The sequence below is a fragment of the Pristiophorus japonicus genome, chromosome 19, assembly GCF_044704955.1.
Source record: "Pristiophorus japonicus isolate sPriJap1 chromosome 19, sPriJap1.hap1, whole genome shotgun sequence".
Classification (NCBI taxonomy): Eukaryota; Metazoa; Chordata; class Chondrichthyes; family Pristiophoridae; genus Pristiophorus; species Pristiophorus japonicus.
This window is the reverse complement of record NC_091995.1, coordinates 81683882-81697768: the sequence shown is the minus strand read 5'-3', so window position 1 is coordinate 81697768 and position 13887 is coordinate 81683882. Positions and strand designations below refer to the sequence as shown.

General features: G+C 48.7%; 1 protein-coding gene across 1 annotated transcript in view; it reads left to right on the top strand.

Moving 5' to 3' along the window:
• The window catches only part of LOC139230273 (transmembrane protease serine 6), a 195293-nt gene that overhangs the window by 39034 nt on the left and 142372 nt on the right, over positions 1-13887 (top strand). Inside the window, exon 7 of the mRNA XM_070862101.1 lies at positions 3704-3908. Coding sequence (XP_070718202.1) covers positions 3704-3908 — 205 coding nt within the window. The remainder of the gene's footprint in view (positions 1-3703; positions 3909-13887) is intronic.

Here is a 13887-nt window from a genome sequence, read left to right as displayed (position 1 = left end):
GTGAAAGGCGCTATATAAATGCAAGTCTTTCTTTCTTTGATCCCTTGTTGGGTCACTGGTATGGAGGAGGTGGTGCAACACGAGACGCTGTGAGGTAGCTCTCCCTGTTCGCCACTAGAGGGAACTCTCCTCGGAGGGTGGCAGAAGCACCACGCCTGGCAGGAATTGGCAAGGCCGATCTCTGCGTGCGGTTCCTGCAAGGCCTACGCAGTGGCAGGGAACGGCTGGCACAATCTGGCCAAATTAGACCACCCGACAGTTCTATGAGCCATGTCATAACATAAGAACATAAGAACATAAGCAGGAGTCGGCCATTTAGCCCCTCGAGCCTGCTCCGCCATTCAATAAGATCATGGCTAATCTGATCTTGGCCTCAACTCCACTTCCCTGCCCGCTCCCCATAACCCTTCACTCCCTTATCGTTCAAAAATCTGTCTATCTCCACCTGAAATATATTCAATGACCCAGCCTCCACAGCTCTCTGGGGCAGAGAATTCCACAGATTTACAACCCTCTGAGAGAAGAAATTTTCCTCATTTCTGTTTTAAATGGGTGACCCCTTATTCTGAGGCTATGCCCCCTAGTTCTAGATTCCCCCACGAAGGGAAACATCCTCATTGTATCTACCTTGTCGAGCCCCCTCGGAATCTTATATGTTTCAAGATCACCTCTCGTTCTTCTAAACTCCAATTTAGGCCCAACCTGCTCAACCTTTCTTCATATGACAACCCCTTCATCTTAGGAATCAAACCGAGTGAACCTTCTCTGAACTGCCTGCTGCCCATAAACCTCTTCCATCATTACCGCTCCACCCAGACCATGCCCCAACACACCAGCCCCAAACACAACCTGATAACTCTTTCATTTCATGTCAAGCGCCCCCAGACTTCAGCAGGACGCACATTCAAGTGGCAGTTTACAATTGGAAGCCCTTGGCATACACACACCTCCCAAGGGCTTCACACATTAACTCATCGTAACACAGCCTGGCATCGTGATGTACAGTCACTCACTGACACCAAGGATGTGTTGGACGTTGGGCACAGTGTAATGTATGCACACAGGTTTGTAGCGATGTTGACATCACCTTGCCGTCCGGAGGAGGCGGGGGTCCCCAATGGAGGGCTCTCTACGCAGGAGTTGGCCTGGAGGATGGTGCATGGGGCAGTCCCATGCAATAGGTTTTTAAGTAGGTTCGCGGACTCCCAGGACCGGCTGTAATTCCTGCAGTCTGCAAGAGCCCATGTTCCATATTTATGTTGCATGTACGAGGTTGCAGCCCCTCTTCCAATATTTGAAGGGGCTGCTCCTCAAACTCTGGTTGCACTTCAGTCCCACACGCCTCATCTTTGGACACCCTGTGCGGAGGGGAGCGGGCTGGTCGGAGGGCCTTCTCCTAGGACTGCTCCTGGGCACGGCCAAGGTCCAGGTAGCAGGCCGTCGAGGGGGTCATTCAGCCCGGCTGCCTGCCTCTCTTCTGCGGTTACATCCGAGTCAGGCTGTCCCTGGAGATGGAGCACGCGATGTCCATCGGTATGCGCGTGGTCTTCCACGAGAGGTAGGTGCCGGAGGAACTGGAGTGCATCATCACCCTCTGGCAACTAAATTTTAATTTGATCTAAGTTTCCGTTAAAGTTTTATTTGGAAATTTATGAGTTCTAGTGCCCTCGCCAAAAGGGGGCACTTGATTTAAAGTTAGAATTAAAATAGTTGTAGAGTTGTTGAGTTGGGAGTGGCTAAGCCAATCACATGATGTTCACAAGACTCAATAAAACCCCAGCCAGTTGGGTTCAGGGGATCCACGATGAGGCAGGTGGTTGTGAGCCTGGTGGATGAACTGGTAATGTGTAGTGTTAAACCTTTGCGAATAAACCAACTAGTTCTTAATTTGAATGTATTGCTATGAATTCTTAAGCAAAGAAGAGAATACATTACTCACATGTCTGTCACTGTGGATGTACTCCTTCAACTTACAACATCTTAAGACTTCGCTACTTGAATGAGACGATGGCTCGTGATACAAGAGAATAGATCCAAACTGGAGCAAGGCTCAGAAATCACACCAGTCCTAAACTGTTTTGGAAGGCACCACCATGGACATGTGGGCATAAAAGGGCACGGAGGGACTATGGGAGGGTAAAGCAGAAGGTACCATCTTGTTGGTATTGCCCCTAACTCACTGCCATGTAGACACACGCACAAACATCAAGCGCTGTGTCTTGCAGATTGAGCTCTGTGTGAAAGTGCCTCTTGGAGATTCTTTTATTTATTTGTTCATGGCATGTGGGCGCTGCTGGCAAGGCTGGCATTTATTGCCCATCCCTAATTGCCCCTTGAGAAGGTGGTGGTGAGCCGCCTTCTTGAATCACTGCAGTCCGTGTGGTGAAGGTGCTCCCACAGTGCTGACTTTGTCGGAGTGGTTTGGTACAACCGAGTGTCTCGCTGGGCCATTGCAGAGGGGCAGTTAAGAGTCAACCACATTGCTGTGGGTCTGGAGTCACATATAGGCCAGACCGGGTAAGGGCGGCAGATTTCCTTCCCTAAAGGACATTAGTGAACCAGTTGGGTTTTTACGACAATCCGGTAGTTTGATGCTCACCATTACTGATACTAGCTTTTTATTCCAGATTTATTTAACTAATTGAATTTAAATTCCCCAGCTGCCATGGTGGGATTTGAACTTACATCTCCGGATCATTAGTCCAGGCCTTTGGATTACTAGTTCAGTAACATAACATCTTTCTCTTTTGTAGAAATGCGGCCTGCTGACGCTACCAGTTGCTCAGAGTAAGGCCACACCACACAACACCGACAACCAATATTAGCACAGGTAACATGTCCCAGAGGAAGCTTGAAGGCGTAGCATTGGGTGAGGCAGAGCCATAAAAACCCTCAAGACTTGCACTGCATATTCACTGGACCGATTCCTAGGATGGGGGGGGGGATTGTCCTATGAGGAGAGATTGAGTAGACTAGGCCTATATTCCCTAGAGTTTGGAAGAATGAGAGCTGATCTCATTGAAACATACACAATACTTAAGGGGCTTGACAAGGTAGATGCTGGTAAAATGTTTCCCCTGGCTGGGGAGTCTAGAACAATGGGTCACAGTTTCAGAATAAAGGGTCGGTCATTTAGGACGGAGATGAGAAGAAATTTCTTCACTCAAAGGGTTGTGAATATTTGGAATTCTCTACCCCAGAGAGCTGTGGATGCTCAGCCGTTGAGCATATACAAGACAGAGGTCAATACATTTTTGGGAACAAAGGGAATTAAGGGATATGGGGATAGTGCGGGAAGGTGGAGTTGAGGCAGAAGATCAGCCATCATCTTGTTGAATGGTGGAGCAGGAATGAAGGGGCGAATGGCCCACCCCAGCTCCTATTTCTCATGTTCTTATGTTCTTCTATGGAGGTCACATCTTAAATCCATTCAAAATATACTTCGAAGACAACAGTGCGCATTGTGGCAACAAAAAGACTACAAGTTGTGTCAAGGATTACTTTACAGGTTTAAATAAATTCGAGAGTCTTAAATCAATGTGAGCACAACCCCCTTGGGATTGGAAAATCATGGGCGAAATCAGGCCCGAAATAGGCCTGAGGCCTACTCACTCAATTTTCCAAACCCGGGGAAACAAACCGTGGGATCAATGTTTTATTCTCCTCCTGGACTCACCGTCTCCTTTTGTTCCGTTGCCTTTAGAGTGCCACAGTTACAAGTTCATCAACTCCGGGGAAGGCACCAACCTGGACGGGCCCAAATCAAACTCCAGGAGCTGCTTCTGGCATCTGCAGGGCCCGGCGGGCCTGTTGATCAAACTGCGGCTGGAATGGCTGCTCATCGGCTGCGCGGACCGGATCGCGGTGTACAACGAGGTCACGGCCACTCACCGCACGCTCTTAACCTCGTGAGTAGCCCGGATCGGTTTTTGTCCCCCTTTGACTTGTCGAGTCGCTCCAGTGGCAGTGTGAGACAAGTCCCTGAAGCCAGTTCTGTACAAATCGCTTCCTCCTGATAGGCCAGGGATCAAAGGGTCAGATTACCAGGACAGGTTGCACATTCTGATCCCCACACACTGTGCCGATGTTTCCGGTACACCGCATTGCAGCACTGCAGTACCAACACCAAGCTCTGCTCAAAAGAAGGACTTGAAATACTTGAATTTCAATAGCGCCTTTCATGACCACCGGCTGTCTCAAAGCGCTTTTAAGCCAATAAAGTACTTTTAGAAGTGTAGGCACTGTTTTAATGTAGGAAACCTCCCCTTGTGGGGGAATCCAGAACTAGGGCCAGAGCCTCAGAATAAGGGGTCGCCCATTCAAAACAGAAGTGAGGAGGAATTTCTTCTCTCAGAGGGTCGTGAATCTGTGGAATTCTCTGCCCCAGAGAGCTGTGGAGACTGGGCCATTGAATATATTTAAGGTGGAGATAGACAGATTTTTGAACAATAAGAGAGTCAAGGGTTATGGGGAGCGGGCAGGGAAGTAGAGTTGAGGCCAAGATCAGATCAGCTATGATCTTATTGAATGGCAGAGCAGGCTCGAGGGGCCAAATAGCCGACTCCTGCTCCTATTTCTTATGTTCTTAAACGCAGCAGCCAATTTGAACGCTCCCACAAACAGTAACGTAGAAACATAGAAAATAGGTGCAGGAGTAGGCCATTCACCACCATTCAATAAGATCATGGCTGATCATTCACCTCAGTGATAATCACCAGATCATCTGTTTTTTTGTTATGTTGATTGTATATTGGCCAGGACTCTGAGAATAACTCCCCTGCTTTTCTTCGAAATAGTGCCGCGGGATCTTTTACACCCATCTGAGAGAGCAGGCGGGGCCTTGGTTGAACATCTCATCTAAAAGATGGCACCTCCAACAGTGCGGCACTCCCTCAGCACTGCACTGGAGTGTCAGCCTGGATTTTGTGCTCAAGTCCCTGGAGTGGGACTTGAACCCACAACATTCTGACTCAGAGGCGAGAGTGCTACCCACTGATCCACAGTTAACACAGAATAGATTTTTCTAAAAGGGTTAAGTTACGAGGACAGGTTGCATAGTCTAGGCTTCTTTTCGCTTGAGTATAGAAGATTACGGGGTGATCTAATTGAGGTGTTTAAAGGAATCGATACGATAGACTATTTCCTCTAATAGTGGGTTGGGGGAGTCCAGAACAACAACAACTTGTATTTATATAGCGCCGTTAACGTAATAAAACGTCCCAAGGCGCTTCACAGGAGTATTATGAGACAAAAAATTTGACACCGAGCCGCATAAGGAGAAATTAGGGCAAGTGACTAAAAGCTTGATCAAAGAGGTAGATTTTAAGGAGCGTCTTGAAGGAGGAAAGAGGCGGAGAGGTTTAGGGAGGGAGTTCCAGAGCTTGGGGGCCCAGGCAACAAAAGGCACGGCCACCAATGGTTGAGCGATTATAATCAGGGATGCTCAAGAGGGCAGAATTAGAGGAGCGCAGATATCTCGGGGGGGGGGGGGGCGGTGGCAGTTACATAGAAACATAGAAAATAGGTGCAGGAGTAGGTCATTCGGCCCTTTGAGCCTGCACCACCATTCAATATGATCAAGGCTGATCATTCAACTTCAGTACCCCATTACTGCTTTCTCTCCATACCCCTTGATCCCTTAGCCGTAAGGGCCACATCTAACTCCCTCTTGAATATTTCCAATGCCATCATACAAGTGGACACTGGGAAATGCGAGGCACCTTCCACAAAGGTGATGCATTCGGACCACTTGTGGGCATCAACTAACGCCACCGAACCCTTGAAAGGGTCAACTTTTTTTGGTGGTGGGGAATTCTGGCCAAGACACCAGAGAACTTCTGCTCTTCTTTGAATAGTGCTGTGAGATCCTTTGCATCCACTTGACCAAGCAGAAGGGGCCTCCTTAACATCTCTTCCAAAAGGCGGCACTCGGTGCTTACGATGTAGCATTCAGCCGGCCTGGCAGTGCAGGGTCAGCCTGGATTGTGTGCTCAAGTCCAGGAGTGGTGCTTGAACACACAACCGACTTACTGCAAGTCAAAGTGTTTCCAACGGTGTCACGCTGACATTACCTAATAAGCACTCAACAAAGGTTTATTGATGCGGCTCATCTAGCCTTGAAGCAATAACTCAGTCTTCAACTTTCTCCAAGTGCCCATCACAACTAACAGTTGGAGACTAATGTTGGTGTATTGACCCTGAAACTTAATATGGTCAAAACAATGGGAGATATCTTCACAGTCCCTGAATTTGGGCCAAAAAAATACTTTAGACACGTGTCTAAAGATAGAGTCCCTCCCGCATCACTGCAACTGTGTACTCTGGATTCAGTCCCAATAGATTGAGACGGACTTAAAATCATCTTATTCAGGATCTTTACAATGCCAGAGGGTGGATTCAGTAATCAGGTTCCAGAGATGAAAGGACAATGTTCTGGTTCGATCACTTTGGACAAAGTTATAAAACTTTAAATTGTCTTCAATGAGAACATTTGTGAACTTTCTCCCTCTTCAGTTTGAAAAAAACAGCCAAAGTAACCTTTAAGCTGTCGGTGATTTGCCGTATTGATTTTTTCTTTTGAAACTGAACTCCACTACCCTTGGTGTATTTAATGACAAGTATCTAAGCCTTGCTACACTGAGGCAGGAAAGGTGTGTATTCCACCAAATGCTCCTTCTAGCTTGAAATCATCATCATCATCATCATAGGCAGTCCCTCGAATCGAGGATGACTAGCTTCCATGTCAAAAAGTTCACAGGTGTTTCAATGATGGACCTAATATTCCAGGTCCAAACTAAATCTTGAAGGGTGGAAGATGCCTGTGCTTGGATTTTTTTTTAACGTGTGGTGGCTGTTGCACACCAGCCACCACACGGGCTTGACCGAGCTAGGTCTTGGACCAGTAGCAAGGATTAACCAAGACGACTGGAGACCTGCTCTGCTGCACGGCCTTAGTGCGCTCACATATCGCAGTGTGGGCTGGCCCGTGCTGCCCCTGGGCCCTCGCCTCTTCCGGGCCCCGAACTCACGCCTCTCCTGGGCTCCGATCACGTACCTCTACAATCTCGCGCCACTCCTTCGCCCCGACTGTAAAGTCCTTACTCTACAATATGAAACCACACGAGGCACATTCTGGGGACAAGGTCACTCTGTGACCTTAACTCTTTACTCACAGGATTTCAAAGACGATGACCCTGCGTGGGGCCTCCCTTTTTATACCTGTGTGATCAGGTAAGGAGTGTCTCCCACAAGTTCACCCCTTGTGGTCAAGGTGTGCATCTAGGTTGAGTGTATACAGTAATGCAGTGGTGTTACATTGTGGTTACATACATGACATCACCTCCGCCCCCCCAAAGTCTTATTGGGATCATAGGTTTAGTCTTTCAGGTGGTCTACGCTCCCTCGTGGAGCGCCGCAGTTGGGGCCCTGGTTGTTGGACACTGATGTGAGTGTCTGTCACCTGTGGTGATTCCGGCCTGTCTGGACTGACCGCAGGGACTATGCATTCTTCTGATTGCTCTTGTTGCTCGTTCACTGGCGGTGTTGTGAGCTCCATCTCATGGTCTTCTTCAGGTTCCTCCGTGTCGATGCTGAACCTTTTTTTTACTTGGTCCAGATGCTTATGGCATATCTGATCATTGTTGAGTTTTACCACGATGACCCTATTCCCCTCTTTGTCAATTACAGTGCCCTCAAGCCATTTAGGCCCCATGGCGTGATTGAGGACGAATACAGGATCATTTATTTCTATAAATCTCCCCCTCGAATTATGGTCATGGTACTCGTTTTGTGACTTGCGCTTGCCCTCAACTTTGTCGGTCAGGACTGGGTGAATGAGGGACAACCGAGTTTTGGGTGCCCGTTTCATAAGTAGCTCTGCGGGCGGGAGCCCCGTGAGCGAGTGCGGTCGGGATCTATAGGCCAGCAGGAAGCGCGATAGGCGGCATTGTAGGGAGGGTCCTTGAATCCTGAGCATACTTTGCTTAATGATTTGGACCGCACGTTCCGCCTGGCCATTGGAGGCCATCTTGGACGGCGCAGTCCTGACGTGGTTGATGCCATTGCCCGACATAAACTCTCGGAATTCGTAGCTTGTGAAACATGGGCCATTGTCACTAACCAGGATGTCCGGCAAGCCATGGGTTGCAAAGACCGCACGTGGGCTTTCCACGGTGGTGGATGACGTGCATGAATTCAGAATGATGAACTCGATCCATTTCGAGTACGCATCTACCACAATAAGGAACATCTTTCCCATGAACGGGCCCATGTAGTCAACATGAATGCATGACCATGGCCTGGTGGGCCAGGGCCACAGGCTGAGCGGGGCCTCTCTGGGGGCATTACCCAGCTGGGCACACATCGTGCACCTGCGAACACAGTGTTCCAGGTCTGAATCAATTCCAGGCCACCAAACGTGTGACCGGGCAATGGCCTTCATCAGCACAATGCCTGGGTACTCGCTGTGGAGTTCCCTGATGAATGCCTCCCTGTCCTTCTGGGGCATAACTACCCGGCTGCCCCATAGTGGACAGTCAGCTTGGATGGAGAGCTCATCCATCCGTCTGTGGAACGGTCTGACCTCCTCAGGGCATGCTCCGTGTGCGGGCACCCAATCCCCAGTCAGGACACATTTCTTAATCAGGGATAGGAGGGGATCTCTGTTTGTCCAGATTTTGATATGGCGGACTGTGATGGGGGAGCCTGCGCTGTCAAAGGCATCGACAGCCATGACCATCTCGGCGCTTTGCTCCGCTGCCCCCTCAGTGGTGGCCAGTGGAAACCTGCTGAGCGCGTCAGTGCAGTTTTCAGTGCCGGGCCGGATTGAGTAGTCATAAGCAGCCAGCGTGAGAGCCCATCGCTGTATGCGAGCTGATGCGTTGGCATTGATAGCTTTACTGTCTGACAACAGGGATGTTAATGGCTTGTGGTCCATCTCTAATTCAAACTTCCGTCCAAAGAGGTACTGATGCATTTTTTTTTACACCATAGACACATGCAAGCGCTTCCTTCTCGACCATCCCATATCCCCGTTCTGCTTGAGAGAGCGACCTGGAGGCATAAGCCACAGGTTGTAGTTAACCCTCAGCATTGCCCTGCTGCAACACACACCCAACCCCATAGGACAATGCATCACATGTCAGAACCAATTTTTTACAGGGGTCGTACAGGGTCAACAACTTGTTTGAACAAAGTAGGTTTTGCGCCCTATCAAAAGCCCGTTCCTGACAGTCCCCCCAAAACCAATCGCAACCCTTACGCACGAGCACGTGTAGCGGCTCTAACAATGTTCAGCAGAAAGTTCTCGAAATAGTTCAACAGTCCCAGGAATGAACGCAACTCCGATGTGTTGCAGGGCCTGGGTGCTCGTCGAATCGCCTCTGTTTTGGATTCGGTGGGCTGAATCCCATCTGCCGCAATCCTCCTGCCCAGAAACTCAACCTCAGGAGCTAAGAACACACATTTAGACTTCTTGAGTCACAGGCCTACCCAGTCCAGTCGGCGTAGCACCTCCTCCAGGTTGTGGAGGTGTTCCTTGGTGTCTCGGCCCGTGATGAAGATGTCGTCCTGGAATACGATCATTCCAGGAATGGATTTAAGCAGGCTTTCTATGTTCTAGGGGGCACAGCCTCAAAATACGGGGGAGCCAATTTAAAACCGAGTTGAGAAGGAATTTCTTCTCCCAGAGGGTTGTTAATCTGTGGAATTCTCTGCCCAAGGAAGCAGTTGAGGCTAGCTCATTTAATGTACTCAAGTCACAGATAGATAGATTTTTAACCAATAAGGGAATTAAGGGTTACGGGGAGCGGGCGGGTAAGTGGACCTGAGTCCACGGCCAGATCAGCCATGATCTTGTTGAATGGCGGAGCAGGCTCGAGGGGCTAGATGGCCTACTCCTGTTCCTAATTCTTATGTTCTTATGTTCTTACTGTTTCGTTCAAAAATCGCGGCCGATGATCGAATGCCAAAAGGGCACCTGTTATAAACGAACAGTCCCTTGTGCGTGTTGATGGTGGTCAGTAATTTAGATTCATCGGCCAGTTCCTGGGTCATATAGGCTGAAGTGAGGTCCAACTTGGTGAACAGCTTGCCGCCTGTCAGCGTGGCAAAGAGGCCCTCCGCTCTCGGGAGCGGGTATTGATCTTGTAGGGACACCCGATTGATGCTGTTCTTGTAGTCGCCACAGATCCTGACAGAGCCATCCGCTTTTAGAACGGGAACGATGGGGCTCGCCCAGTCGCTGAATTCAACAGGTGAGATGATGCCCTCTCTCAACAGCCGGTCCAATTCGCTCTCGATCTTTTCCCGCATCACATACGTCACCGCTCTGGCTTTGTGGTGCACTGGCCTGGCGTCCGGGGTGATGTGTATCACTACTTTAGTGCCTTTGAAAGTCCCGACGCCAGGTTGGAATAGTGAATAGAATTGTTGTCGTACTTGTGAGCACGAACTTCGCTCCACTGAGGACATTGCGTGAACATCCCCCCATTTCCAGTTCATCTCGGCTAACCAGCTCCTCCCCAACAGTGCGGGACCATTGCCTGGGACAATTCAGAGTGGCAGCCCATTGTGTGTGACAGCCAACATTGCACTGCCTAGCACCGGAATGATTTCTTTAGTGTAAGTCCGTGATTGTGTCTCAATATGTGCTAATTTTGGTCTACTGGCTTTAAGTGGCCATAGCTTCTCAAATTGCTGAACGCCCATGAGTGACTGGCTGGCCCCAGTGTCCAGCTCCATGCGTACTGGGATACCGTTTAATAAAACCCTCAACATCATTGGTGGCGTTCTGGTGTATGGAACTGTGAATATTCGCCACATGGACCCGTTGAACCTCGCCGTCCATCGATTTGCCCCAAAGGTCATCCTGCCTCAAAGAACCCTCTTCTAGTCCATCCACCTCATATATTAGTGTGGTTGCAGACTTCCTGCACATTCGAGATAAGTGGCCACTGAGATTGCAGTTCCTGCAGACAAACTGTTGAAATCTGCAAGATCTGGCTGAGTGTTTTCCCCCATACCTCCAGCATGAGTTAAAGTTTCTATTGTTGGGAACAAAGGGACTATGGGCAGGTATTCCGCACTGACTGTCCCTTTGACTGCTCTTAAGTACCCTATTAGTGGGTGTCAATGGCTCCTTCCCGGGCCGCATTGTCCACTGTGATGCCATTGTCTCTGTTGAAGTCCTACTCTGGGGTCTATTGCTGCCTGGGGCGTGTCGGACTGCCCCTGCCTGCCTGCGGGGCTCTGAGTCGCATTGATGATGTTGAAACACAGAAACATAGAAACATAGAAAATAGGTGCAGGAGCAGGCCATTCGACCCATCTAGCCTGCACCGCCATTCAATGAGTTCATGGCTGAACATGCAACTTCAGTACCCCATTCCTGCTTTCTCACCATACCCCTTGATTCCCCTAGTAGTAAGGACTTCATCTAACTCCTTTTTGAATATATTTAGTGAATTGGCCTCAACAACTTTCTGTGGTAGAGAATTCCACAGGTTCACCACTCTCTGGGTGAAGAAATTCCTCCTCATCTCGGTCCTAAATGGCTTACCCCTTATCCTTAGACTGTGTCCCCTGGTTCTGGACTTCCCCAACATTGGGAACATTCTTCCTGCATCTAACCTGTCTAACCCCGTCAGAATTTTAAACGTTTCTATGAGGTCCCCTCTCATTCTTCTGAACTCCAGTGAATACAAGCCCAGTTGATCCAGTCTTTCTTGATAGGTCAGTCCCGCCATCCCGGGAATCAGTCTGGTGAACCTTCACTGCACTCCCTCAATAGCAAGAATGTCCTTCCTCAGGTTAGGAGACCAAAACTATACACAATACTCCAGGTGTCGCCTCACCAAGGCCCTGTACAATTGTAGCAACACCTCCCTGCCCCTGTACTCAAATCCCCTCGCTATGAAGGCCAACATGCCATTTGCTTTCTTAACCGCCTGCTGTACCTGCATGCCAACCTTCAATGACTGATGTACCATGATTAGTAAAGACAAACGTAGGTCCCCTGCAGTCAGAATCAGGGGAAGTCATAACGGGGAACAAAGAAATGGCAGACCAATTGAACAAGTACTTTGGTTCAGTATTCACTAAGGAGGACACAAACAACCTTCCGGATATAAAAGTGGTCAGAGGGTCTATTAAGGATGAGGAACTGAGGGAAATCTTTATTAGTCGGGAAATTGTGTTGGGGAAATTGATGGGATTGAAGGCCGATAAATCCCCAGGGCCTGATGGACTGCATCCCAGAGTACTTAAGGAGGTGGCCTTGGAAATAGCGGATGCATTGACAGTCATTTTCCAACATTCCATTGACTCTGGATCAGTTCCTATCGAGTGGAGGGTAGCCAATGTAACCCCACTTTTTAAAAAAGGAGGGAGAGAGAAAGCAGGGAATTATAGACCGGTCAGCCTGACCTCAGTAGTGGGTAAAATGATGGAATCAATTATTAAGGATGTCATAGCAGCGCATTTGGAAAATGGTGACATGATAGGTCCAAGTCAGCATGGATTTGTGAAAGGGAGATCATGCTTGACAAATCTTCTGGAATTTTTTGAGGATGTTTCCAATAAAGTGGACAAAGGAGTACCAGTTGATGTGGTATATTTGGACTTTCAGAAGGCTTTCGACAAGGTCCCACACAGGAGATTAATGTGCAAAGTTAAAGCACATGGGATTGGGGGTAGTGTGCTGACGTGGATTGAGAACTGGTTGTCAGACAGGAAGCAAAGAGTAGGAGTAAATGGGTACTTTTCGGAATGGCAGGCAGTGACTAGTGGGGTACCGCAGGGTTCTGTGCTGGGGCCCCAGCTGTTTACATTGTACATTAATGATTTAGACGAGGGGATTAAATGTAGTATCTCCAAATTTGCGGATGACACTAAGTTGGGTGGCAGTGTGAGCTGCGAGGAGGATGCTATAAGGCTACAGAGTGACTTGGATAGGTTAGGTGAGTGGGCAAATGCGTGGCAGATGAAGTATAATGTGGATAAATGTGAGGTTATCCATTTTGGTGGTAAAAACAGAGAGACAGACTATTATCTGAATGGTGACAGATTAGGAAAAGGGAAGGTGCAACGAGACCTGGGTGTCATGGTACATCAGTCATTGAAGGTTGGCATGCAGGTACAGCAGGCGGTTAAGAAAGCAAATGGCATGTTGGCCTTCATAGCGAGGGGATTTGAGTACAGGGGCAGGGAGGTGTTGCTACAGTTGTACAGGGCCTTGGTGAGGCCACACCTGGAGTATTGTGTACAGTTTTGGTCTCCTAACTTGAGGAAGGACATACTTGCTATTGAGGGAGTGCAGCGAAGATTCACCAGACTGATTCCCGGGATGGTGCGACTGACCTATCAAGAAAGACTGGATCAACTGGGCTTGTATTCACTGGAGTTCAGAAGAGTGAGAGGGGACCTCATAGAAACGTTTAAAATTCTGACGGGTTTGGACAGGTTGGATGCAGGAAGAATGTTCCCAATGTTGGGGAAGTCCAGAACCAGGGTCACAGTCTAAGGATAAGGGGTAAGCCATTTAGGACCGAGATAAGGAGAAACTTCTTCACCCAGAGAGTGGTGAACCTGTGGAATTCTCTACCACAGGAAGTAGTTGAGGCCAATTCACTAAATATATTCAAAAGGGAGTTAGATGAAGTCCTTACTACTCGGGGGATCAAGGGGTATGGCGTGAAAGCAGGAAGTGGGTACTGAAGTTTCATGTTCAGCCATGAACTCATTGAATGGCGGTGCAGGCTAGAAGGGCTGAATGGCCTGCTCCTGCACCTATTTTCTATGTTTCTATGTTTTACACCAAAGTGGATAACCTCACATTTATCCACATTATACTTCATCTGCCATGCATTTGCCCACTCACCTAACCTATCC